General features: G+C 42.0%; 1 protein-coding gene across 5 annotated transcripts in view; it reads right to left on the bottom strand.

Annotated features, from left to right (window-relative positions):
• lrp8 (low density lipoprotein receptor-related protein 8, apolipoprotein e receptor) overlaps window positions 1–26149 on the bottom strand; it is a 160862-nt gene that overhangs the window by 71600 nt on the left and 63113 nt on the right. For 4 of the 5 annotated variants that reach the window (XM_068590085.1, XM_068590086.1, XM_068590083.1 and 1 more), the window contains exon 3: window positions 7839–7961. The exons of the other annotated variant lie outside the window; for it this stretch is intronic. In XM_068590085.1, coding sequence (XP_068446186.1) covers window positions 7839–7961 — 123 coding nt within the window. The remainder of the gene's footprint in view (window positions 1–7838; window positions 7962–26149) is intronic. 5 annotated transcript variants of the gene reach the window in all.

The following is a 26149-nucleotide window of genomic DNA, read 5'->3' as shown; positions in this document are numbered from 1 at the left end:
CAAATGTTCACGCCAGAAGAAAAAGGAGAAGGCGGCATTTCCTGCGATTCATCAACTAAGCTCCACAAAGCGCAGCAAAAGCGGACTGAATGCCTCTACTGAGACGTACACAAACTCAATTAACCAATGATAAAATCCATCGCCAACTCTTTTTATAATTGATTTGACTCAATGTAGTCGATTATTGCTGCAGCCCTAAACTTAGCCAAGTTTAAAGTTTACATTTCTTCGCTACAGTTGTCACCTCGGTAGCGCTTCAGTTACGTTGGAGGAAATCAATAGAAGAAGTCAGTCGGTATTTGATGCGGGCTTTTTAAGTTAAAGCCACACAAAGTGGGAGCGGTGAGGAGAGGCTCTGCTTTGACAGTTTCTGTCTTGAGATGAAAGAGTATTTTTAATGTCTACCACAGAACATAAATGCCACGCATCCTGTATAGATGTACAGTAGGTTTATCCTTTTATTATTGAGTACCTGAATATGAGATCCGGTCTTTCAATTTGACCCATTACAAGTTATCACAGCCTTCACAGTTAAGTGCATAATTCAAATGTGAGGTTCACTATGAATCACAACATGAAAAAGATATAGTGAAAGGAATTTGGAAGTACATGCAGTCAGAGTAACTCAGAGCCTTGAGTCAGGCGTCAGTCACACAAAGGCCGCTGCCTTTGATTAAGAATGGCTCTCGGTGGTTGAGCCAGTAACTCACAGCCAGAGCTGACAATCAAAAGGGAAAACTTTTTGAACTTCAACATTGAAACTGACTGAAAATGAGCGCTGCAAGTGGAGAACCTGTTCTGCATCATTTGATCATTTTGACAGTTTGAATTCCATCTAACAAATAAAAATAAAGTGAAAGTGAATGATTGAAACTGAGGAAGGTCGGTGTGTGTGCGTTTGCGTTTGTGCAGCGGTGCTTGTGTGTGTAGCGTGGCCAATGAGTGAAATTCAGCTCAGGGCAACAGAGGCTTTCCATTAAAAGAGCATGTAGCAAGAGACTGGAGACAAATTAGACTACTCTGAAGTAGAAAATCATTGTGACCTTGGATTGCACACGCATACACTTCAGTTGTGGACACGCACAAGCATACACGCACACACGCACAACTATATCGAATTGAGTCACTTTCTGTTCCTGAATGACTGTGTGCATCGGTATGAGCGTGTTTGTATGACAACATGTGTCTATTTTTTAAGACGGGGTCACTGACTAAAAATTGAATGAGAGAGACAGGTGGCGAATAAGACAGAGACACAGAAAGAGACATGGAGAGCTAGACCGACACAGAGAGTGGGGTCGGTGGTGGGGGGGGGGGGCACCTGGGAAATTACGTTTGCTGCCGCCGCCGCCGCCGCCACCTCAAGCATGAAATTGAAGCCGTCCGACAATCTAACTCACTGGATCCTTCCCGTTTATATTCCCAAATAATTAGCGAGGCCGACCTCCTGCCTCCACGCCGTAATGCGCTAACCTGCCGATGCGTCGGCACACATGCAGAAACAAGGAAGAATCCACCTCCGTACACACGAGCAGCAGGAAGTGCTGACGCCAGGGAAGGAGACATGCAGGGGGAGGGAGGTGGACGGTTTGACTTCAGTTGTCACACAGGTTACACCGATGACTTGGGTCAGTGCTGGATAATAAATAACGAGAGTTATGATTTGGATTAAATTCATACATTTTACACAATTTAACCCCTGAACGGCGTTCAGGTCTGTGGGACCCGTTTTTTTGTTATGTTTCATCAAAACAAAAATAATATGATTCATTATTTTTTTAAAACTCAGACTTATTGGCATTGGCTCATTTTCTGCGAAGAATATACATCAAACAAAATTTTCATCGACAGCACACCGTAACCCCCCCTACACATTTATATTACATACAGGGTGGACTAATAAGTGTGGAAATTGTGTACCTGAATTAAATTATTAACCATATTTGCTGTTTATATTGCTTCTAATTAGGATAAAGAAAACATCTGTTGTGCATTTTAACATACAATTGTTTGATTGTTTGAAATTACAGCGGGTCCAACAGACCCACAACACCTGCCGAGCAACAAAATAATGAACACCATACGAGGGTTAAATATAAATAATAATAAAATATTACAACTGGACAAACATGTTATACTATACTGGTGTTTGTTGTCCAATACAAGAGCCAATCAGTTGACCACACGTTCATGACGTTGAAGCAAGTCGGGATCAAGTCGGACATTAATCTAACCGGCGTGCATGGCGTGGTGATCACAGCTGATCGATTCTGAGGACCGGCTCCTCTCGAGCCGACTGGCGCTCCACTTTTCTCCAGTCGGGCTTTCATTACGGTACGAAACATAAACTGAAGAAGTCGGCAGCAATTGATTGGTTATGAGCTCTTTAAAATCAAGGCTACCAAAAGTTGGAGAGAAGTCATGCTGTGATGAGAGACTCTGGGTTGAGAGTTTGTGTCTTCAGATGGATTTCATCAGATGGAATGAAATAAGTAGCAGAGTGTGAAATAGGGCAATTTTTAATGCCCCGTGGAGCTGGGCCAGTTGGCGAAAACATCTAATCAAATAATCAAACACATCAGATTTTACAAATGTGTAAGCTATTATTTACATTTGCTGACTTGTGTTGCTCAGTCTTCTTCTAATAGAGACATGTGTTTTAGAGAGTAAAGGTGTTGAGATTGGGGCACTGCACAGATAAAGAACAGGGTTTAGTTTTTCACTCTGAAGTAAATGCATTTCCTCATATCAAAGAGCCAAACACTCATGTTTTTTAATCTTTTGAATAAATCAGAATCAGCTTTAATGGCCATGTACGTTTTTAGATACATGGAATTGGACGCCGGTTTGAAAATGAAAATGTGACTGCTTTCATTTCATAACCGCTGAACCAAAGAGAAGAAATACTGTTGTTTTCTCAGCTTTATCTCAAAAGGCTCTACCGTGTGTGTGATTTGAGATTAGTTGACTTCCAGAGTTACCAACATTCTCATGTGTGTGTTGTCTTTCCTCCTCTCATTATGTTTCACAATGAGTTGCGAGGCTTGTCGGCATGTCTCCGACTATGAAACACGCCTGAGCAGACATGTGACGATTACATGTCCCACTTTGAGGATACAGGACTTTAATGTTATGAATATACAACATCCTTCAAATTGTACAAAGCTGAAGCACTCTCCAACAGTTTTAACTCTACAACCCCAAATTTTTAAGCATAATTTGGACTGGCGGCGGGCACGGTAAAGAGAGAGCGGTCCAATATGCGGCTGAGTGTCTTGGTGTTGCATTTCAGTTACCCACAGAGACACTTGGGTGGTGAGAAGAGCTCTTTTTTAATCCCTGCAGTGTCGATACGCAGCAGCCGAGCTAGAAGAGTGTGCACGTAGAGATGGAGTTTAAGCAACACGTCAGACACGTCGCTCGTCTAATCAGGACTGATTGTTAAACTGCAGGATCTCGCTGATGCTACTCGGAGTAAATGGATGCTGACTTTGATATTCTGGGTCTAGTCATTACGGAGCTTTGATGTCTGGCACATGGATTATGAAATGGGTGCCCACAGTGTAGCACATTATGTAAATTCAAAAGTGAAGTGAAAATATACAAATAACCCAACGGTATCCTATGATGAGTAATTGTATTTTGCAGGAGCAGTTTATTCCGTGTAGATAAATCACATTTAGTTATCAGTTATTATGGATTAATAGCAAGCACCCTTCAACCATTTGGTGGTAAAACAACGACGAAGGAGCTCAAGAAGTTTTGATGGATGTTCATTTACTTGAATGTATATGAGAATATATTTCAATTAGGTGCATTATCATGTGGTTCATAGTGTTTGTTGTTCATAAATCAGGGAAAATCAAAAAAACTGATGCTCAACCTTTCATCAAGTAAAATGTTTGTCTCACTTTAAAGATATAAACCATTAACTTGATGATTGTGTTGCCTGTGTGTGTGTGTGTGTGTGTGTGTGTGTGTGTGTGTGTGTGTGTGTGTGTGTGTGTGTGTGTGTGTGTGTTGACATTTTACTCTAAATATTAAAACATGATCTTAACTAGTTCCTGCATTTTCAAAATGTACAAATATCCCAGTTCGCAATATGTACAACATAGTTTTAGTTAAAGTGACAAGTTCAAGTTTGGAAAACTTATATTTAATTGAGTAACGGTCACTTACTCAGTCATGTAGTGACTTTATGGTACTTCTAATACTTCTAATAATGCTAAGGAAGGGGGATGTCTGCACTTAATATCCATACAGAATATTGTCTGTAATCTCTTTCGTGCATCACCTGATTGAACATTTTCTCTCGAATCCCCTCTAGGCCCAGAATAATTTGCAGATGTTTAATTACAGACACCTCCTTGGGAGCATGTGTAAGGCAGGGGGGAGGTCCAGAGGCATCATCAGAGGTCCACAGTTAATCAGCAGTCAACCAGAGGTCCTGGGGATCAGCCCATCGATTCCCTCCCAGGGTAATCAATTGAAACAAAAGGCGTTGGCGAAACTGAACTCGGATCAGAAAGTGGAGGACATGCAGCGGGGGAAGACCGAGAGGACAGAGAAGAGGATGTGAAATGAGATGGTAGGCTCACAGAGAGAGATCCAGAGGGTGAAAGAGAAGAAGCATAGACAGATGTGTGCAATATTAACAAGGAAAAAAGACACAGGGAAAAAAAATACAGGAAGAAATACGGCTGATGAGACGAGGTGGTGGTGATAGCTGGGGTAGAGATGAATAGCAAAGACACATCCAGAATAAACAGACTAATGCACAATGCTTCTTTCCAAGGAATTAGGAGCCATTGAATGGGACAGCACATATGGGAGATTATGGGCTGACGCGTTACACAATGCTCAGCATCAAAACACAGGAGACTTGTACAAGGTATGCCAAAGCCCGATGAAGTCTCATTTAATCTGTCACCCATCAGTCTACAATGACAATCGACAACGATCCGAGATTCTTTTTTTACCATTCAGACAGCCAGCTGTCTCTTTATTATCTACTCATCATGGCAGAATACAATAACGTTGCATCGAATTAACTTGATTAAAAAAAGGGTTTTGAAGAAGATTACCAACCCCGCCTTTAATGTATTGTTCCATATTGCTGAACTCTATTGCTCATGCACATGTCTCACATACTGCACATCCACTAGACTGGTTTCTGATGAAAGCGTACACACTCACGAGGACGGACACACACACACACACACACACATTCTTCCGCGTGCCAACAAACACACACACAGCTGTGAGGATCAATGTTGCTGAGAAAGTTAGAGAACTTGCAGTCTCTGACCTTGATTGGACATAATGAGACTTAACCACAAGTCCACTTATCTGATGAAATGACTTACGGATTCACCTTGTGATGAATACTAAATGCAGACATCGACCCAATCTTTGTACACACTCGCATGCCGACACACACACACACACACACACACACACAATCCCAATCAGACGTATTACTTAGAGAATCTTCAAAGGGCTCTTTGATCACCTCTTTAAAAATCATCTTCATAAAAATTGCAAATAGGCGCTGGCCTGTAGATACAGCAATATGGAACGTGTCGTGATTAGACAGAAGAGGAATGACTGACCTCTAGCACTTCTACTCGGTTCTGTGACTCATCTTTGGAAGAAACACCAGTTTCAACCCTGCTGTTGAACTCATGACGTCTACAAAGTACCACACAACTCTTCTGGTTCCTAACGAGAGGACTTCCAAACTCTGCCGACGTGGTCGGAGCGACATGTGAAGTCTTTTGGTGAAAGGACAGGGTTTGGCATAGGTAAAGGTTAGGAGAGGAAATACAAACCAAGAGTGAAGACGCAACGGCACTGTTCAGCTCTTTATTCTGGCGGTTATACAACTCTGAAAAGTTGCCCTGGCATCGGAAGTATCAAGCGAGGTGCTGTAACGTATTTAACCTGGATTGCTTCACTGAAAAATCCTGATCTCTTTTTGTTTTTTCCTCTCCCCAAAAGGCATCCCGGTTGTGCCAACACAGCTGCGTGGATGAGGAGCATCCGTTTTGTTTTGCTGATCTCTGAACATAAAAACTTTAGTCCTGGAAATCTTGGCTGCTTCCACAACGGCAGCGAGACAATGTATCGACTTAAAAAAAAAAAGACAAAACAACTGGAGAGCACAGTTTTTGGCAGCTCGATTATGGATCTCCTTCTCCAAATATGATGTTACATTCAGCAGTTCTAACATTCGGGGGGCTCAGTTCCTCCTGAAATACATCAATTTATCTCACTCAACTTTTCGGAAGTATTTTCTCACCATGTCATCGACTACCTTTTACAAAGCCACGGAGGACTCCATGACTGCCCTCTCCTAGAGTTGTTCTGGTATCTTATGAAAAACCCTTTATGTGAATCTGAAACTAAAATAACACGTTCAAAAGTTCAAACTTGTATCCAGTCCGGCCCGCCAGGGAGTCCAGTGCAACAGAAGATCAAATTTAGCAGAGCTGGGATTTGAACCTCTGATCCTCTGCTTATAAGACGGACATGCAAACCATTGAGCCACAGTCATAATCCATGTGAGCACCAATATTATTGTGTTGGAAGTGGTTAAAAACGGATCACGATATGAAAGTGGCTTCACAAACGTGTCACAGAGCGATCGATTGGCCGATGTCTGAATTTTTGGTCTTTGTGTTTGTACTTAATTGTTAAAAGGCCTTAAAATGGAGTTTATCATCTAAAGACCTTCACCAATGATTTAAACATAGAGAAACATTGTCGTTATTTATGCAATATTATGCTGTGATTTCACTGGTCCGGCCCACTTGAGATCAGAATGGCCGGCATGTGGCCCCTTCACTTCAATGAGTTTGACACCCCTGCACTAAAACATACTCACTGTCCCTTTAAGGCAAACATACAAACCCACACATGCTGAATTTAACTTCCTTTCCCCACAGAAAAACCTCATCACAACTTTCTGTAGTTTGGTTGCCCACCTGAGAATAGTGAGTTACCTCTGCACATTAAAACACATTAAAACATCACAGTGGACAGTGGACCATCTATCATAACTGCGGCAGCGTGCAACCTCCACATCCGGCAGCAGGTACGGTCTGTTTACAGGCCTTTGGGTCCATTTCTCATTATTACACTAATGTTTGCTGAAAACCCAAATGGCTTACTGGATTTCAAACACTGATAATGACCCTCACATGCATTACTTTAAGCACAGTAGGTCATTACAACCAGAAAGGCAAGCAGTTATACAACAACATCCGAAAACTATTCGCAACGTGAAACATAACCCAATAACAAAATAACCAAGACACAGATAAACAGACATTGCTCTTCGAAGTTTCAAAGCTATGTTGGCTGCATTTTTTAAAGCATGCACTCCAGAGGAATTAATGAAAGAATCAGGTCTTGATCAAACCATATATTTCCCGCCACTGATGATCCAGCCAACAAGAAAAAAGCAACTGTATGACATTTTTTTGAGAAGGTTGACACACTGAGACCGAGCATCCTTTGAAGTGCTTTATGCTGAGGAAACGTGTGTGTGTGTGTGTGTGGAAGACAACTAGCAGGAACACAAATTGCATGACTGTAAAAAAGAACACGACTAGTTTCATCAAGCTGGTGTGGTATGTTTTTGAAAATGTATGCATTTTTGAAATAATTTTGACAAGCATGAATAAGCGCACACACACACACACACACACAAACACCCACACTTACACTTTTCACAGAGTCATATTGTGTGTCCACGGCCTTCTCCCTGTCTGTGTTTTGCCCGCTCGCTTTTCACAGCACTGTTGGTCTGTTGTTGCGTTTGTGTGTCCACTTACTGCAGATTGCGTCCGCCTCGTCGGAACCGTCTGCACACTCCGGTTCTCCGTCACAGCGCCACCTGGCGGGGACGCACTGTCCGTTCTTACAGGCGAAGTCCGTGGTGGCGCAGGTCTTCTTCGCTGTGGAGACAAAAGGGAACACGCGACGTTACTCTACGACTCAAAAGTACGGTGAGGCGCTGAAGCTGCTCTCTGCCGGTCGTTAATATGAAGAGTGAATCAACTCATTCCACGCTATTAGCGACACTACACTTAGCAAGGAGAAAGGGTACGCAATTAAAATGTAACTTGAATCAAGGTAAAGTACAGAGCGCCGACTTCAAAAACAATGACGCTGTCCAATTTTCATTCAACTTGTTCATGTGCAACTTGTGAAAGCAGACGTGAGAGATCAAGAGGTGTCTTATTAGCCAGCCTTTGCTCGTGTTGGTTCTTTGACGTTGCGTAAGTGGATCGGGGCTGTTCAGTCACGTGAGACACGCTGAGACTTCTTTAACTCGACAAAACATCAAGTGTGGATGAAAACGTCTTCCGTCTCCTGCTGAATCCATACTCCACACTGTGGAATATATTGTTTAAAAGCTTTCCGTGAGGGCCGAACGGATTTGTGAGATCGTCAAATTTGTGGGTAGATGCGTTTCCTTGTGAAATGTGACTCATTGAGAATCTAAATACATACTATATTTGACAACCGGGAACAGATTTGAAAGTACTATCTGAAGAACGAATCCAGTAAAAGAGCTCATAGGTGGATGCTCGCGTGGAGGAGAACTGTTTTCAAGCCGAGCGGTTTGCTTTTAGGCAGAGTGAACAAGCGGCGCGTGACAGCTTGAGTAGTTTGGAAGAGTGCATTGGATATGCGGTGCAGTGAATAGAGCGTGTCGCATGTGATCAGAGCAGCACCCCTTTAGTTGTCTGCCTGAACTGCCTCCGAGGTTTTTGTGCCCTCTTTAACGCCACATGATCCACCACCGGGGTCCAGTCCGGTCTTTTTTCACAACCGGCTCGTGGCTCCGTCGAGTTTCCCTGATAGCCGATGGACTCCAGAAGGTTTTGTGCTGTGGCTTTCTCCGAGAACGGAGAAAATTGAAGCACTCGAGTCTGTCATGGACAGAGGCAGAAAAAAAAAGAAGAAATCTCTCTCTTTGACAACGAGAGCCACTGAACAAGAGAAAGCACTCGCTTGCCGTGTTAGCGAAGCCTTGCCTCGCCAAGATGAAGTATAATGAACAAAGAAGGGGACTGACAAATGGTGTGTGTGTGTGTGTGTGTGTGTGTGTGTGTGTGTGTGAAAATGTGAGGTTGCAGAGTGCCGAAAGCAATGTAATGTAGTTTGTGCGATGTTAACTAAATCTTATTTTTTCCATTTCCTATCATCCAACCACATGTAATAACATGTATAGCTTCAACTACAGTATGAGCTTGATTTATATGATGAAAGAATAACAAACAAATATGAAACCAAGAAAGAGACGAGGTCGTCTCTACCGGTTTGTGAACAGGGATAGCGGCCCGATTATTCCCTGGATGCAAATTGAACAGAATACAACATTCACTCCGCAAATAACTTGTCAATTAAAAAAAGATACGCAACATCACTTCGTTTTTTTTGTTGAGGTTTGGTTTGAGGTGCAAAAGCTTAACTTCCAAATTATTTCTCTAATTTGAAAAAGAAAACCGAGAATTTCGAAGGAGGAATACAAAAAAAATGTCTGAAAGGTGAGAAAAACAGAGCCTTCACATGAATCTACAAGAGAAATCCCACGACTTAATTCTTTAAATATTTACAAATTAGTAAATAAACCACCAAAACACAACACAACTCTTGAGCTAAAACCTGTCTCTGCCTTTTTGACAAACAAACAAACATAGACCATTCATAAGGCAATCACCAAATACCTTTTTCATTATTAATTTCTCACTTTACAATACAATAAACTTTATTGTCCCACTCAGGGAAATTTGTCTTGGACTCTCTGCGGTGCGTCACAAATGTCTTCAGTTACATAAAACTTAAGACTCACTACCAGAACTGATTTGGAAGTACATAATGTAATGACAGACATAATTGTTTAAAGCTACGAGTAATAAAGTACCAGGTTCAAATTTCTACAATATAAATGTTCACTGAGAACTTTTCACAAAAACAAAAGGTGTCTGTTCAGTCTCAAACAAACAGAGCTCCAATGATTAGTAGCCTTTAGAGCATTTAACTGCTGAACTGCACAAGGAACCGGTCCAGCCCTGGCACTGTGTGTTATATACAGTCCCATTTCACTTAGCAAGGGGAACGCTAGCCAGCTTATTAGCTTGTTGTTTATGTGTGTTGTCTTGGATGTTCTGTCGTGCGAGATAAAACTCTGCGTTATGACTGATTACTACAAGTGGGAGCCGTAATAATAAAGAGCATGCTTGAAGAAATGACAGCGTCTCAGCTTTGGGGGACCAACGCTTTCTAGATGTACATATAAAATGTACTTGTATGGATGACAGCGTATATGGCTGATTGAAGAAAACATAGAGCCAACCACACATTCACCAATGCAGAGTATGGATCCTAAGTAGAGTGGACAAAAAAAAAAAAAAAAAAAGAGTCTCAAAAGCAGGAGAGAGATGAAATTGAAAAAGGTGTAGACCTAGAATAAATGAAAAGTGTGTCCCCCGAGGGATCACAGAGTCGGAGCCAAAGACAAAAGTAAATTGAAAAAAAATGGAGAGAACATGAAATAGGGGGATAGAAACTAAAGGGGAAGAGGAAAGGAGGCTGTTTAGGTGGGGTCTAGTATAATGGCATTAGTCCGTCACAAAGGTCTGAATGAATCCATTTCCTTCCTCTCAGTATCTTAGCATAAATCCCATCGCTTTCATGCCAACACTCCTGTTCTTTCTTCATCTTTTACCTCCATCTCTGCCTACAGCCTATATATATATATATATATATATATATATATATATATATATATATATATATATATATATATATATATATATATATATATATAAATAAATTAGGGGTGGGGAAAAAAAACCATACAGCATAGTATCGCGATATTTTGCGTGGCAATATTATATCGATACACAGAAGCCAAGTATCGATCTTTTATTGAATTAATTCTAAACGTTTTTGGTCCCAGAATAGTCAAATCAATGTAATTTTTGTTTAATTTGTGGTTGAAAAAAAGCGAATAAATCGCAATATAATCGCAATATCGCAACAAATCGGGACTCAAGTATCGTGACGATATCGTATCGTGGGACCTCTGGTGATTCCCACCCCAATATATATATATATATATATATATATATATATATATATATATATATATATATATATATGGGTGATCTTGGACACCCACAAATAACAGTTCTCTTTCATATCATATCTCATGTCACTGGGTCACTGGGTTATTCTTCCATCATATTAAGACTCTTGAATTAAGCTGGCGAAGCAAAATGGCCCAGGTGACAAAACAGCTTACAACATGTCAGACTCAAAAGGATTAATTAAAATGCAAAAGCTTGCAAGCGTATGCCCATATCAATTTCCTACAACCCTTCTTTGACCCGCATTTTCTTATCCCGAGGACATAAGGGGAAATAATATGATTCACCTTGGCCCCTTCTTATTCCGGGGGCCAAAGGCATTGAGTAGCCGATTTTCCTTTGTGAGCAAATACAATATGCTTTTAATTAACCTTTGGATGAATGATGTTACACTCATGTTTATTGAACAGTGGCAATGGACAAAGATAAAACATGAAAAAAAAACAGCATAGTGAGAAACTACTTCAGTAATCTAGAGCAACTGCAGAGGAGGTTTGGTGGAATATAAGATGATAAGTGGACATTTTTAATCATCGGTTGAAATAGGACATAATTATTACAGAACTCTCATATTCAGTATGAAGACTTTACTTTAAAAATGACATCCCCACTAGAAGAAATGGTAGTGTTTCAATAAAGCCCATTATGGAAAGCTATTATCGTCCATCCAGAATTACATATATGGGAGTGCAGCCATTTGGAGTGCTGAATACTGAATGAATGGTTATTAGTTTTATGCAGGGAAATCTTCCCACAGATGTGTTTACAGTGCTACATTTAGGAAAGTGTTCGTGTAATGAAATAAGCATGCAACTAAAAGGAACTGACACCAGGAATGAAGGCACATGATGGTGAGAAAGAGATGAACAATCCGTGCAAAAGTTCACATATTTCACGACACAGATGTATTTCTAAATGGTCGAGGAATAAAAAAGCGAGACCGCACGATTGTGAAATGTGTGGACATTTTGTGTGAAATCAAAATGTGTGAAAAACAAGCGCGCACAAAATCAAATATTCCTGTGCCTCTCAAGAGTTGCTGATGCACACACAAACAGCCGCTCACATTTACATTCTGATACACCCCCGACCTGTCGTATAGCAGTGTCATCCATATGGAACAGCCTAAACCTGCCTTATGGGCTGTGAGAGTGAATGTGCAGGACACATGCACACACACACAAACTCTCCTCCTAGATTTGAAGCATTATGTTGTTTTAGTCCTCTTTCCCCAGATGGAAAAAGGTGATTAATATTGATGTGAAAGAGCGCACAGACCAGGACGGTTCGAGCTTGCTCACGGTGTGATTTCATCTGCAATCTCGAGGCATCACTAACTTTGTACACTTTCAAATTGCACCGTCAGATTTGCATATCATGTCCATCACTTGGGATTTCTTGGACCTTGATGTTTAACATAATACAGTACTGGTTCCTTAAACAACACATGACATCGATTCTGGGCTATACAAAATAAACTGAACTGAATCGATATCTTTTTTGATTTATTTTGTCAATAAATTGGTATTATACGATTGATCTCTTTATGAATATTATACCTTTATCGGGGCCATGCAAGGCCAAACCATTATAATAATGCATATGGGTGGGGGGGGGGGGCATGTATTCATACTACACTGAAAGGTGTAACTACCCACCTTTTCTATAGACAGTGTGTTAATCTTCCACACTGACATTTAACTAATGTCACGCTCTGCAGACCTCCGTGATCAATGAGTGACTAAGCTGACCTACTCATGTTGACCTCCGCCCCGTCCACTCAACACCCACAGACACACAGACACACACACACACAGACGCTGGCCTCTTAAGATTCTTTGTCACATCCTCCTGACAACATGATCATTCGACCTGGCACCAGGTGAAGGTCAGTGGCAACCTTCAAGTCATTCAATTTACACACCTCGTTACACACACACACACACACGAGTGAAAGGGAAATGGAAATAAAACATCTAACAGAACAATAACAGCTAAGGGAACATGGTGTCGCCTTTAATTAGGATTTGTTGACTGCAGTCCCTGAAATGTTGCTTTGCTCTGATAACAAAAGGTTTGGACCAGACAACAGGCGCTTTAGTGAGATGATCTACATGTATGTAAAAACACTGACGCTCTTTAATCTGCTTAAGTTCCAAGTGCATACTCACATATATGTTTAGGTAGAAGCATAACAGGAGTTGTGCAATGAGAAAATAAAATAATAGGGTTAAATTATGATAATACATGTAGTGTATTTGTAAAAAAAACAACAATTAAATTTAAAAAAATAGCTATAACTTTTAATATAAAAGCATTTATTTCATAATTTAACTCCGACAATAGAAATACATCTTCTTTAAATCCCCTATTTTTTTTTTTGCTTTTTGTAAATTTTAACGCCATCAATGTCTGACTGAATTGACTGAATTGGAACTGTACATACTGTCCATATATTCTACCTTTATCTGTTGGATATTTGTCAATAGAGCAAGGCAGAGTAATCTGGTTTTAAATAACCCAGTTGAAATAAACACAGGAGAAACAGGAGAAAAGTCCAAACTGACCAAGTCTGTTCCTTGTCCATGAAATCTGGAGAAAAGCCAGAGGAAACACTGCGGTAACCACGTCGCTCTGCTCAGGTATTCCATTACTTAGATTTTGATCAAACTGTGCTGGTCTATTTGCACGTAATAGAATAGTCTATTTGGAAATGCTGAATGAAGATTGTCTTTGTGAACTGATGATCAAAATGGAACTGGTTCTGCCTCCGTTTCAGTGTTGGAGTTACCTACTTGCTCATTGTTAAACCTTTTTACTTCTCACATTGTTCTGCGAATTGCATTCACGGCATATAGCACAAAATACACACACACTTCTAGCCGAAAAAAAAGAAGAAATGAAATAGCTATAAACCAGTCTGAGGACCCAGGAAGGAGCAAGAACAAGAAGCAAAGGGAGAAAAATAACAGGCGGAAAGAGAAGCCAGCGAGAGAGAATGGAATAAAGAATGAATGGGGGAGAAAGAGGAGAGGAAATAGATGGTCCTCTACATTGTTGTCGTCGGTTAAAGAGCTAAAGAACGTAGCATGTCGGTAGAGGGAAGGAGGCCGTTAATCAGCAGGCAAACTGTGAAGGAGCGGCGAACACTCGGTGAATCGTGTGTGTGAGTCTGTGTGTGTGTGTGTGTGTGGACGAGAGACAGAGTAAAGTAGACAAGTATAATATTGGTCTTTTGAGGAGATTAAAGGCCTGTCCAGTTTCCTAATAATCTGCTGCAGACGGAGAGATATCGGGGCGAAAGTACTCGAATACAACTAGCGTAAAGTGATGCAAGAAACAGCAGTAATTGGACGCTAATGGGCAGCAGGAAGGGGTCGGATGGCTCCTTTTGTTCATGTTTTATTTATTCAACTAACTTGAATACCAACTGCAGTGGTCCACTCACAGGGAGGAGACATTTTAAGTTTAATAATATGATCCACCCATTGGCCAATGACAGCTTAAGAATCTGCAAAATCTGCAAAAAGATTCCCCAAACTATTGTTTAATCTGTGGCAAGAATTGGCATTAAGTATATATGTTTAATATCATCAGAGGAATGAAGAAAAAATACTGGGAATAAAGTGTAGGTAAAAAAGAATAGACAGTGCCTTTGCAGCTGCATGTGGATGCTGACGGGTGTGTGTGTCAGATGCCGACACTACAAAGGCCGGTGATGTGAGGGGAGCTCATGGACTCTCCGTCCAGACAGCTGGCCAGATCAAATACACTCTATATTATGCTCCTCACAGCACATCAAATACCACCTACCGGTTCAAAGAAGCTTGTTAGTATTTCATGATCTCCCACTGTGGACGGGAGCGTCGTGGCAAGACGTGGTCTCCAGATTTATCTATCTATTTCCTTTGGTGGGGGTCCTGGATTACAGGCAGGCTGACAGTTGCGTCATGCGGTGAAAGAGGACTCACCTGAAGCTCAATGTCGAAGATGAAAGAGACAGAGGCCCACTTTAAGAATAGAAAAATGACATCCCTCTAACTCACTTTTTTACAATCACTGGGGCCTTCAGACAGGTGAGAAGGTAAGAAAAACCGAAAAGTAGTTGATCCTGAGTGCCGGTCTGCTCTGTACTGACTATGGGGGAGTTACAACTCTATGCTATGTTTGTCTGATATTGTATTTTTTAATTGTTGGATATTTTAGGAACACACTGTAGCTTGTTCACACAAAGCCTAGAAGTATGACAGTATAAATCGCTGTATATTAAAATGGATTACCCTTTTTATCACTGCACTATGCCTTAAAATGCACAGTATAATATAATGTGGTTTTATTAGGGCATATTTGGCCCTTTAAAAAAGTGTTACAGGGGAACATGTGTCCTTTCTCCATCAATCTCATGTACCTCCATTGCTGGAACAACACTATTTTTTTTTTTTATCTGTGATACCAATAAAGAAGTCTATCAACGCTGAACTCCTTCACTTTCCTTTCACTTAAACACATCTTTGGTAAGCAAGAGCCACGCTGCTTTAGATAAATGCAAAGCTTGCATTTCTTTTTTTTTTTTTACAAATAAAGGACAATTATACAAAAGCAAAGGAACTTGGCAAACAAATCCAGCAGCAGGAGGAACCAGAGGACTTCAAAACGAAGGAGGCTTAATAGAATGAAATAACATCCAGCCCCCTCCAGACGCTTGTGGAAGTAACGTTTGTCAGCTCCTACTCATATTCATGAGTATGCTCATACCTCTGCTAAAGCCCGCGACTGTTTACTCATTTCAGGAAAACAGATTGCATCACTTTCACCGTCTTTTAAGCTTTGAGAGAAATGTCAAGAGCCCTTGGTGTGACTCACTTTTTCGGTCGTGAGGGATTAACAATAGCAGCTGAGGACAGAGGTTGTGGTGCAGAATAACGCCATACGTTTTTTGAAATTATTGTCTGATTACCTTTCAAGTCGCAGCGAAGACAGCATTACGGAATTGAACAATATCTATCCGTATACACAAGGGAAACGGCAGAGGATACGCACACACACACACACACACACACACACACACACACACACACACTTTAAACACCCTGTTCATCCTGCAACCTGCTCTCTTTGCTCACACCGACGGGAGCAAAGAGAGAGCAAAGCGTGTCCTCTGAGTCAATCATGTTTGCCCGACACCTCTGTCAAATATTAGGCTCTAAAATGACTGCTTAATTCCCGATTGTCCCGGTGGACATTTCCTTCTTCTGTTAGCAGCTTGACAAACGTATCCAAAGAGTCCGGAGGTGCATCAATATCGTGTCGCCTCTGATTGAAGGACCACTACACAGTCGCAGCTATTTTGGCAGGCTGAAGGGGACAACAACGACGACAACAACAACAACAAAAAATCACTTTGGGCATGTTGAACCATGGTTCTCTTGGCTCGGCTTTTTCCCCAGATGCCTGGATTTTAACTCCCAGACTGACAGTGTCTGCATGCCAAAGCCTAAGACTTCCCAAATCCTGTCCCATCACGGGTCCCCGAGCCTCATTCCTCCTTACATAAGCGAGGAATTACAGTTCAGCAAACCAGCTTAGACTTTGCAAAGTTAGTTATTTTGTTATTCAAATCAAATGCCACCGTATGAGCAATCAGTCCTATCGCTAAAACGTAGCTGGTGTCAGTAAAGCTTACAGTCCACTGTCGTCACAAATACGTAAGAAATTCTTCCTAAAATGTCTTTGTTGCTCCTTTATTTATTTCTTCCTCACCCTTGTTGGAGGTGATGTGTCCGGAAGTCTCTCAGCGGCCTCTTGAGACCAACAGACGTGACTGTATTTGTTGTTCTGAGGCCGAGTGGATATGTAGTCGGTGAGATCAAAGAGCAGTCGCTTTGTGCGCCGCGCGGCGTTAGCTTCAGAGACTGCTAATTAAGTAGTCGCACAAAAGGCGCCATTGTGGGAGCGCACGGTGGAGGGGGAAACAAACAGGGCCAGGTTTGTTTTCATTCATACAACATGAAGCCGATCGGCCCTGCAAATGATGTCGGGGAGTCAATCATACGGTTTCTCTGAGTCTTAAGAAAATACAAACTTTGTAAAAAAAAATTAAAAAACTCTGTTTGTGCTAATCTACACTTTCACTTAATGTACCAAGTTTAGTACATTTGCCGACATTACATGCCCATGTTTAAAATATTGGTTTCAGAAACTGTCACAAGTATATTATTATAGTGTAATAATAATAATTTCTACGACAAAGAATAGATGAAGATAATATCTGTGTGATGGTATTCTTTCCCAAGATGTCTGGAGACTCTGTGAGATCATAACCCCCCGCTTCAGTATCTCTCATTAGAAGTGACATACGCACAGAGCAACCTCACTGCTCCTGTAATGCCCACCACAGACACACACACACACACACACACAGACACACAAATCCCCTAACAACAGGCCATCTGGGTGACATCCGGCTCTCAGACATGACCTGCATTGATTTATTAAACACTCAGACACTGATATCAGCCCGGTTACTCACATACATACTTGCACATGGATGCACACCACACACACACACACACACCCACACACACACCTTCACACATACCATTCCCTCCCCCTACGTCCCACTGCGACGCTCCAATCTCATCAGACGTTCACTTTCCTAGACAGGGTCATCGTTTTAATGATATCAGCTTTCAATCCTTCAGGCCGCTCCTCCCCACACGTGGAACACCTATCGGGCTTTGCATTCAGCGGGGCGCTGTCAATGCTGATGGACTGATGTCATCATGGGCAAAGGGACATCATAAAAGCAGCCGGACACAGCCTCGGGGATTTAGAGTCCGTCCGTTCTGAATGCATATGCTATCAAATCATAAACGTGTTTTGATTGAATTGGAGAGTGAGAATGGAAATTGTGTCACAAATAAAGGATCCTGTTACAAAGATGCAATCCATCAACGGTTTTCTCCGCCCTTCCACCGCCTCGTTTCATTTAGTTTTCCTTACTCACAAAGGGTATTCGTGTGAAGATGCTATAATCATATCGATTACACAAAAAAAAGGAACAAAATCTCAACAGAATAAAAGAGAAACAATGTTCAAAGTACGACGTGTTGACCAGCTTTCCAGCCTGCCTCTGGAGGTCAGGAGACTCCTCTCCACACACACACACACACACAACAGTAAGTGTCCCACTGGGACCATACAACCTACATGGGGGGAGGGGATAAACAGAGCTGTATGAAAACCTCGGTCAGTCCGACCCTTTTGTGGCTCGCCAGACGTACACGCAGACACAAACACAAACAAACACTCACAGTAACGCAACACCATGAAAAGAGGTATTGAATAAAGCTTCTTGAACCAATAAATGTGTGTTGAACAGCAGTCGAAACATACATCTTAAAAATGGTAAATCCTTTTATCGGCACATTGATAAATGGTGAGTAATCGTGACGATTAAGGCAATTTCATTTTCAATTTCAAACCAGTGGCAATCAGGCATTCTAAACCCACAGAATAAAATAAGAGTGCAAAAAATTCATAATCACTGGTCTGTAATAACACCTCTAGCAAGTGACTGGCAGACGAGCGGAAACATGCATACATCAGCCCCCCTCCACCCCTCCCTCCCCTCACTTCTCGAAAAACAAAAGGGGAAAAGTCTTTCAGCAGCAAACAACGTTCCCGCTGGCTGTATGAATCGACGCTCCCTGTGAGCCTTGTCATTCTCCTTCCGCGGTCCTGCGCTTCCACCGTCGCTATTCAATCCCAAAACGCACACATGCAGCGTGCGGCTGGTCGGGCCCACATGACAAATTACGACTGGGCTTATTATCAAAAATCAGCACTCGTCGGAGGGAGTGGTTGGGGAAGGAAGGGGAGGCGGGGGGGGGGGGGGCAGACGTGTATGGTCGTGATTCCAACAAAGCCCGCTGAGCAACTGCAGATAAAAAAAAAAAAAGGAGGGACAAATTCATCCCGCCGCTGACAAGCACAAATAATTAATTTTGCTTGCAAATGGTTGTCGCTCAGACGCAACAAAGAGCCCCGCAAAGGTCACGAGGAGTTAGCGCATGTGTGCGTCTGTGTGCGGTGGCTTGCAGTGTGTGCGTACGTATTTGTCATTTTGCTCAAAAGAAGGTAGAAGGGGAAACAAGTTAATATTTGCCGTGGTGACAAAGACACACACACACACACACACACACACACACACAAAAAAAAAAAAGAAGCCAAGCTGCTCTGCGCTGCTTACAGCTTCCAGATTCGATGGCGGAATGTGATTATTTTTGGGTGACACGCTGACCCCGCCTCTCTGTGTTCTGCTGCGCTCTCAGCAAAACAAAACGCTGTACACAGCCTCCCGTCCTTTGTCTTTCCCCGCCACGCTCATTCGTTCTTCCTTCTTTATTTGCTCCTCTTCGCCACCCTTCCCCTTCTGCTCGCTCCCACCCTCCCGACCTTCCCCCCCCCGCCCCTTTTCTCCCTTTGGCAAACGCGCGGTTTTCCCTTCTTTTGTCCGCTTGGTTGATGATCCCTGATTAGAAAAATAATAAAGAAATACCTACTGGATGAAAGCATCTTGGCCTGAACTCAGAGTGAATAACAAACTCCCAGGAGGGATGTTTGTGACAAAAACATCTGAATTTGAGGCTAGAAGAGAATAGTGACAGATACGTCTAGTGTGTGTGTGTGTGTGTGTGTGTGTGTGTGTGTGTGTGTGTACAGGCAGTGTTGAATATGGCAATAGCTGACAAGTCTCAGGACAAAAGACGATGGTTTAGCTTTGTCCATATGTATATTTGTTTATTAATATCTCTGCACAGCACCAATATGACAATGACACTTGAAGCACTTAAGTTCAAGTCAATCTGCCAACTAATGACCACTTTGAGAGTGAATAACAACAAAAACCCTGCCTTTTAAAAAGGTTTAGATGTCAATATCTTAAATGGATTTTAGAATAATAACCGTTTCGGTGGGTTCTTAAGGGATGATGATTGTTTTGATTGCCCCTTTTTTTTTGTTCCCGGAGTCGCTAACCACATATTCAGCAAGACCGAGAGCGCTCACTCGAGCCACTTGCTGCTGTTGAGGTTTTGCAGTATTAAAAAAAAAAGAAATAAAAAAAAAAGTCCAAATCATGAGATTAACTCTCAAAGTAAACATGAAGCCTTAATTCCAGATTCTGCTTTTCATCCGGATGAGCATCACGTTGGTCCAGACTTCACGTCAATCAACAGATATCAAGTTGCACAAGCGGAAAACTCCACCAAGGAAAAAAAATCCCTGAAAAGCATGTTACTTTACAAAGCTAACAGCCACATCGACTCTACGGGGCTTATACATCATTTTATGGTGTTTATGCATATGTATCTTTGTTAAGGACCATTCATTTCAAGCAGGGGGTTTAAATCATTAAGTTTAACAGCAATCAAAAGCAAGTAAATCTTAAAATCAACTAACATATGGGCTGTGTTGAAAAAATGTCAACGGGAACGTGTAATAAGACGCAAATGTGTCTCCGTTGTTCGTTTAGGTACGAGTAAAAGAAGTCAAAAGTGATTGTTGAAGGTCGAGCGGTCAGCGTGACTCACAGCCTCCAGAGCGTCCTCGTTAAAGCTCCACCATCATGTCAAGCAGGTTTACACTGTCAAAGTAATCATGTTTTCCCAGCTAATCCCTTTAAGGCCTGCATGTCCCATCATCATCGACTTCATGAATGAAATTACACAATGACTAAGCTCTTTTCATTGGCCCACAAAGCTGCTTGATTTGGGAACATTAGTAGGGAGGAAATAAAGGGACGCGGTTGGAACAATTTGACTCAGCCATTGTTGCGGCTTATGATTCATCATACTTTGTAAACCTGCCAAATGAGCTCATCTGCTGGGTATAATCTCATGACATCTCAACTTTGAATGGAGGGGAGGCCGAGTGGCCTGTGGTTACTTCATTAAAAATGCATATCGGAATTTTGACTTTCAAATCCCAAGATTACTAAATAACACACTAATGTGTTAGTGTTGGATTCATAGCCAGTGCATTTGAATTGTCGAGCTCGGTGAGAACATTTTCAACCACTGTTTTACTGTTTTGTTGTTTTCTTTAATGTCTTTTTTATACTCTGCTTATTGTAAACAAGCACAAAGCGCAGAAACCGGAGTCAAATTCCATGGATGTGAAAATGCACTAAAAGCTGATTCTGATTCTGAATCCTTCAACTTTGTAAATACATTGAAGTTGTAACTACACCAACAAAGAGTAAAGGCTACAAGTCTCATATTTAAAGTTGCATCCAAGAAGGGAATAACTATGTTAATAAAAGGTTAAATGCCTAGGCAGTGAAAACTTCTTATGGTATAAATAAAATATATTAGCTACATCGCTTGATTCAGTGCCAACTCTACATCAGCGAAGACTTTTTCTAATATGCACTTAGGTTATGGAGAAGCTAAACATTGACCCGCAATGCTTGCAAAGCCAAAGAGATATTGATGTATATTTTGTTGAGGTGAAATATATTTAAAAGATTCTCTGACATCTGGATGCATATGCTGAATCCACAGCTCAGCTATGTACTAAATATGAGACCTTTAATCTTATCCAAGTTCTTATTTTGTGGGTAATTCCTTTAAATCTACCACAAATTAGTTGGCAATCCCAAAAGTAATACGCAAAGCAAATCAATGAGGATGTAGCGCGTTAGATGAGCGATTTAGAGAGAAGTGACCTGTAGTTACCTTTCACTGTGTGGTTCTTTTTAATCATCGTGGGTATCGGGGGGCACGTTTGTGAAATAACTGTTTTCCCATTTCCTCCTACTGCATGTTTCCCTGTCACCTAGGTGTATCCACGGATACCCCGGTCCACCAGAATACAAATACAACCAAGACACTCTCAACCCCATTACCACACACACACACACACATACACACATACACACACAAATCCTAAACTGCGCTGTCTTCTCTCCTACTCCCCTGTCTCTCACACCATCCCCCTTCATTAACGGTTTCCCCCCGTTTCAACAGTCACAGGGGACTATTTGTTCAGTTTTGATTATAAAAAAAAGGGCAGTGGGGAACCTTTCTTTCATTTGCTCTTCAACGATTATGCATAATTTACAAAGCACATTATGAGGATTTCGGCTGGAAAAAAAGTGGTGGTTGTCATTCACCTTTTGCCTGCTCCTCCCATCCATGTACATTGAGGTGGGGGCTGATGATGTATCCACAAACTGCCTCGGTTTCAGATGGATGCACACTATCTCTGCATCTGTGTCTCAACCCATCGGTCTGGTTTTGTAGGTGTGTGTGTTGAGGGTGGGGGGGGGGGGGGGGGGGGCCTTGGATCACTTTTAAAAAACCCAGAGAGGGGTTGTTGAAAGGACTCCCAGCAGGTGCTCTTGGCCACAAAACACAATGGCTGCTGGCTGAAGCAGCCTGAAAAAAGTAGTGCCAGGAGGGTGGAGGGTGAAGGGCAGAGGGTGGGTGCCGGTTGGTGGTTGGGGTGGTCAGGTTTCCGAGCCAGCAGTGTGCGGGCACGGCTTTTCCGATGGCAGCGAACAAAGCGGACCTCTTCATAGCCATCCAGAGATGCAAATTGCTCTTCATCAAAGTTTCACACTCGGCTTCCAGCGAACAAAATGGAAAAGCTGGCTCCTCCGCGGGAACTGTCAGTAACACCCCCATCCTCTGTCCTCTTTCACTATTTGTAACTGGCAGTTCTTCTTAGACGAGCAGCAAGGTGAGCACGCACATGCGCTCACATCCTCACAATCTCCCGGCCTACCTTTCTTTCCACTGGCAGTATCCAACAGGGAAGCTTGCAACAAAAAAAAGGCAGGGCAGCAGCCATCAATGACGTCCCGGCCGGAGGGGTATTTAAACTTGGTCAGCCTCATCCCAGAGTATATGTGGGGACAAGAGATGCCTTTACATATTTTAGATCCTGCTTCCTTTACCTTCTTCTCTTTTCCTCCTCACCTTCTCTCTTTTTGCGCCAGCTACAGAAATGCGAAGACGGCCTGAAAAGCGTAGGCCATATATGTCCCATTAGCATTTTTGGAAAAGTATCCCTGGATGACGATGATGTTTTCTAATTTCTCAGTGTGTTTGTGTTCTGTTCAGCTTGTGCCAGGCCCTAAGAGGGGCTGGGGGCGTTGAACCCATTTGACCACCCAAAGCTAGCTGAGTGACTGGAATAATGTCCAGCAAGTACTACAAATAACAACTGTACAATTATTTTAAGTGTTGAATTTGCTAAAATCTTAAAGATCCCAAGGTGGATATCAGCACAAACGTCCCCTCTCAGTCAGAATCAGAAGACTTCTATTGAAAGTTTTACTGCAATCCGACACCATGACATGTTTGGGAGTTGACGTTTGTCCTCTTACAGGTGAAGGAAATTTGGCTATACTTTTCAGGCCAGGATGTAGCCGCCTGGTTGTTTCACAATAAGCAAATCAAGCAGATAGCCAAATCTTGGGTTTTGCATGCGATAAGACAACAACCTTGTGAGCAAAAGGGAGTAACTGACTGACTTGCGTGCCGCATTGCTTTCCTCCTGTCCACTTTTGCTTTCCGACGTCAACTCAAACATCAGAGGAAATGGAAATGGAAAGGTTGTTTCAGATCTCAGAGTGTTTTGTTTTTCCTGGTTTGTTTCAGTTAAATCTTTTAGATTCTGTAGAGTTTCCATCTGCTTTCTCTTTTTCTTTCCATCCCTCCCTTTTTGGTAGACAGTTGGAGTTGTCTGTTATGTAAAGGTCTGGGACATTACACAAAAATTCTCATCCCTACTCCAGGTATTGACAGAGGAATCAGTGCTCGCTTGTAGTACCTTCCTGGAAGACCATTACCACCTCAGAGAAAGTGACCTTTTGAGGCCCAGGAACCAAAGGTTCAACAAAGTTACGCTGGGATGTTATGCATCATTAGGGTTTGTGAAGCCACATTATTCTAATTCTTTTCTGTCCAGTTAGTTCCAGTGAAAGTTACATCAAAACAACCCTTCACTGTGTACTCAACACAACAAGAATGCTATAATACACACCTCATCTCGATGCCATTGTGAAAGCCTTGATCTCACTAGATAATAAGCAATATCGTACCGACCATTCATCATACGTCTTCCTGTTATTTTCTACCCTCCTTGACTGAATAGAGTCTGCATACGGAGGAGGCCTGGCCGATTAGTATTCTTTAGAGTCTCTACGAACAGACAGGCCCGCGATCAGAATGCAAGGAAGTCCTCTTGCCGGCGGTGAAGGAGTGAGGGTGGAGGGGGGACAAGACAGCAGAAGCCTGTCTACCATGTAAACAAAGCTTTAAAGATCGCATTTACAATGCCGCACAGTCTGAAACAAAGAGACAGCAAAGCAAAGAGAAAGTCTCCACTTTGTCTCTTAACGGTGTGGTTAACATCTTTGGTGAAAATTTGTTTATGGACCTCCTTTTTGTACGGAGTTAACATGTGCCTCAAATGGAAGAGCCCTCGGTTTCAATGAAAGAAAGAATAAGTGTGAAATGCTGCATCCGAACATGTCAAATGGAACAAAAAGGATGTGAAGGAACTGTTTTGACAGGAACCAAGCACTTGGAGTCAAGAAAAAGTGGGCTTTTCCAAAGAGTAAACAAAAGCAGACACTAAAGAGTTTGTAAGCAAGAGCACAAGGTTCAGTGACACTGGTCTACGAAACAGATTACATCTGCACCTTGCCTTATTTTTTAATCCAAAATCTAAAACTATATGTTTTAGAACTAATGAACTTTATCTCATTTTGTTTTTAATCTCAAACCCACATTTTCGTTTGTGGTATGTTCTTTTGTAAAGAGATGCCATACCGTTAGACACAACTTCAAATACTTGCTCTACTCTGACAGTTAAGTCATGAAATAGGGACGGCGACATCTTCAAATAAGCTTCACATTTCAAAGAAAAAATGAAAAACAAACACTCAACACCTTTTTTTATCATTTAAATGAAAAAGTAAGAAGTTGGCAACTTTGCCCTATTGCTAGACACTTGCCCATCTTTGATTTCCTTTAACACATAATAGCACTGCCTTATTCCCAATGGGATGTCGCTGCTCGCCTTCCCTTTCCCTGCCTCCCTACTTGTATTGCCCTCCAGTACATCTTCTGTATCTCTCTCCCTGCACACTAAACAACTTTTTGTGGTCCATGTCATTGCCTGGCCGGGGCCTTTCAGACCTGACGGATAAGGACCCAATAAGAGCCGACTGGGCACCGACAAAAGGTAGATGGGAGCGAGTGTGGGCTGCGGCCAATTTAGCCCTCCAGAGGAATAATTTACAGCTCTGCCAAACTTGATTTCCCTTACTACAACCAAAAGCACTCAGGAGGCCATAGCGCCATAGCTCACCGGCAGATAGCCGACTATAGCAACACACAATCGCACACAGAGGAGCTGAGAGGTGGAGAGGAGGGAAAGCAGTCGCTTGAATTATTGAACATTTATTATGAAGTGGGAAAAACAGTACAGTAATGGTGGAGATGGGGGTTGTGGTCGTGTGTGACTCTCAGGGTGTGAACCAAGTGACAGTGACTACTTAAGTTGAAGTCATTGCTTTCTGGAAGGACCACAATAGCTAATGAGAGCGTAAAGTTGGACCAGCTGATGGTGTCAAGTAACAAGAAACATTCTACTTTTACTTTCAATCGTATCTTGTGGCTTTAATTCAGCAGAATAGTGGATGGCGTCCGCTAAGTGGTAATGGAGATGTAGGTATGGAATTTCACATAAATAAAAGGGGTGAGAATCATCAGAGGTCCCACGATACGATATCGTCACAATACTTAAGTCCCGATACGATATTATCACAATACTGCGATACGTTAATTATTGCGATTTATTACCCCTTTTTTAAACCGCAAATTGTCCCCAAAGGAAAACTTTGTCAACATTTTTTTTTTATTATTATTATTATTCCAGGACCAAAAAGTTTAGAATTCATTAAATAA

This window comes from Clinocottus analis, unplaced genomic scaffold, assembly GCF_023055335.1.
Source record: "Clinocottus analis isolate CAN_PGR_092001 unplaced genomic scaffold, fCliAna1.0.p SCAF_23, whole genome shotgun sequence".
NCBI classification, from domain to species: domain Eukaryota; kingdom Metazoa; phylum Chordata; class Actinopteri; order Perciformes; family Cottidae; genus Clinocottus; species Clinocottus analis.
This window is presented reverse-complemented; position numbering and strand designations above follow the sequence as displayed.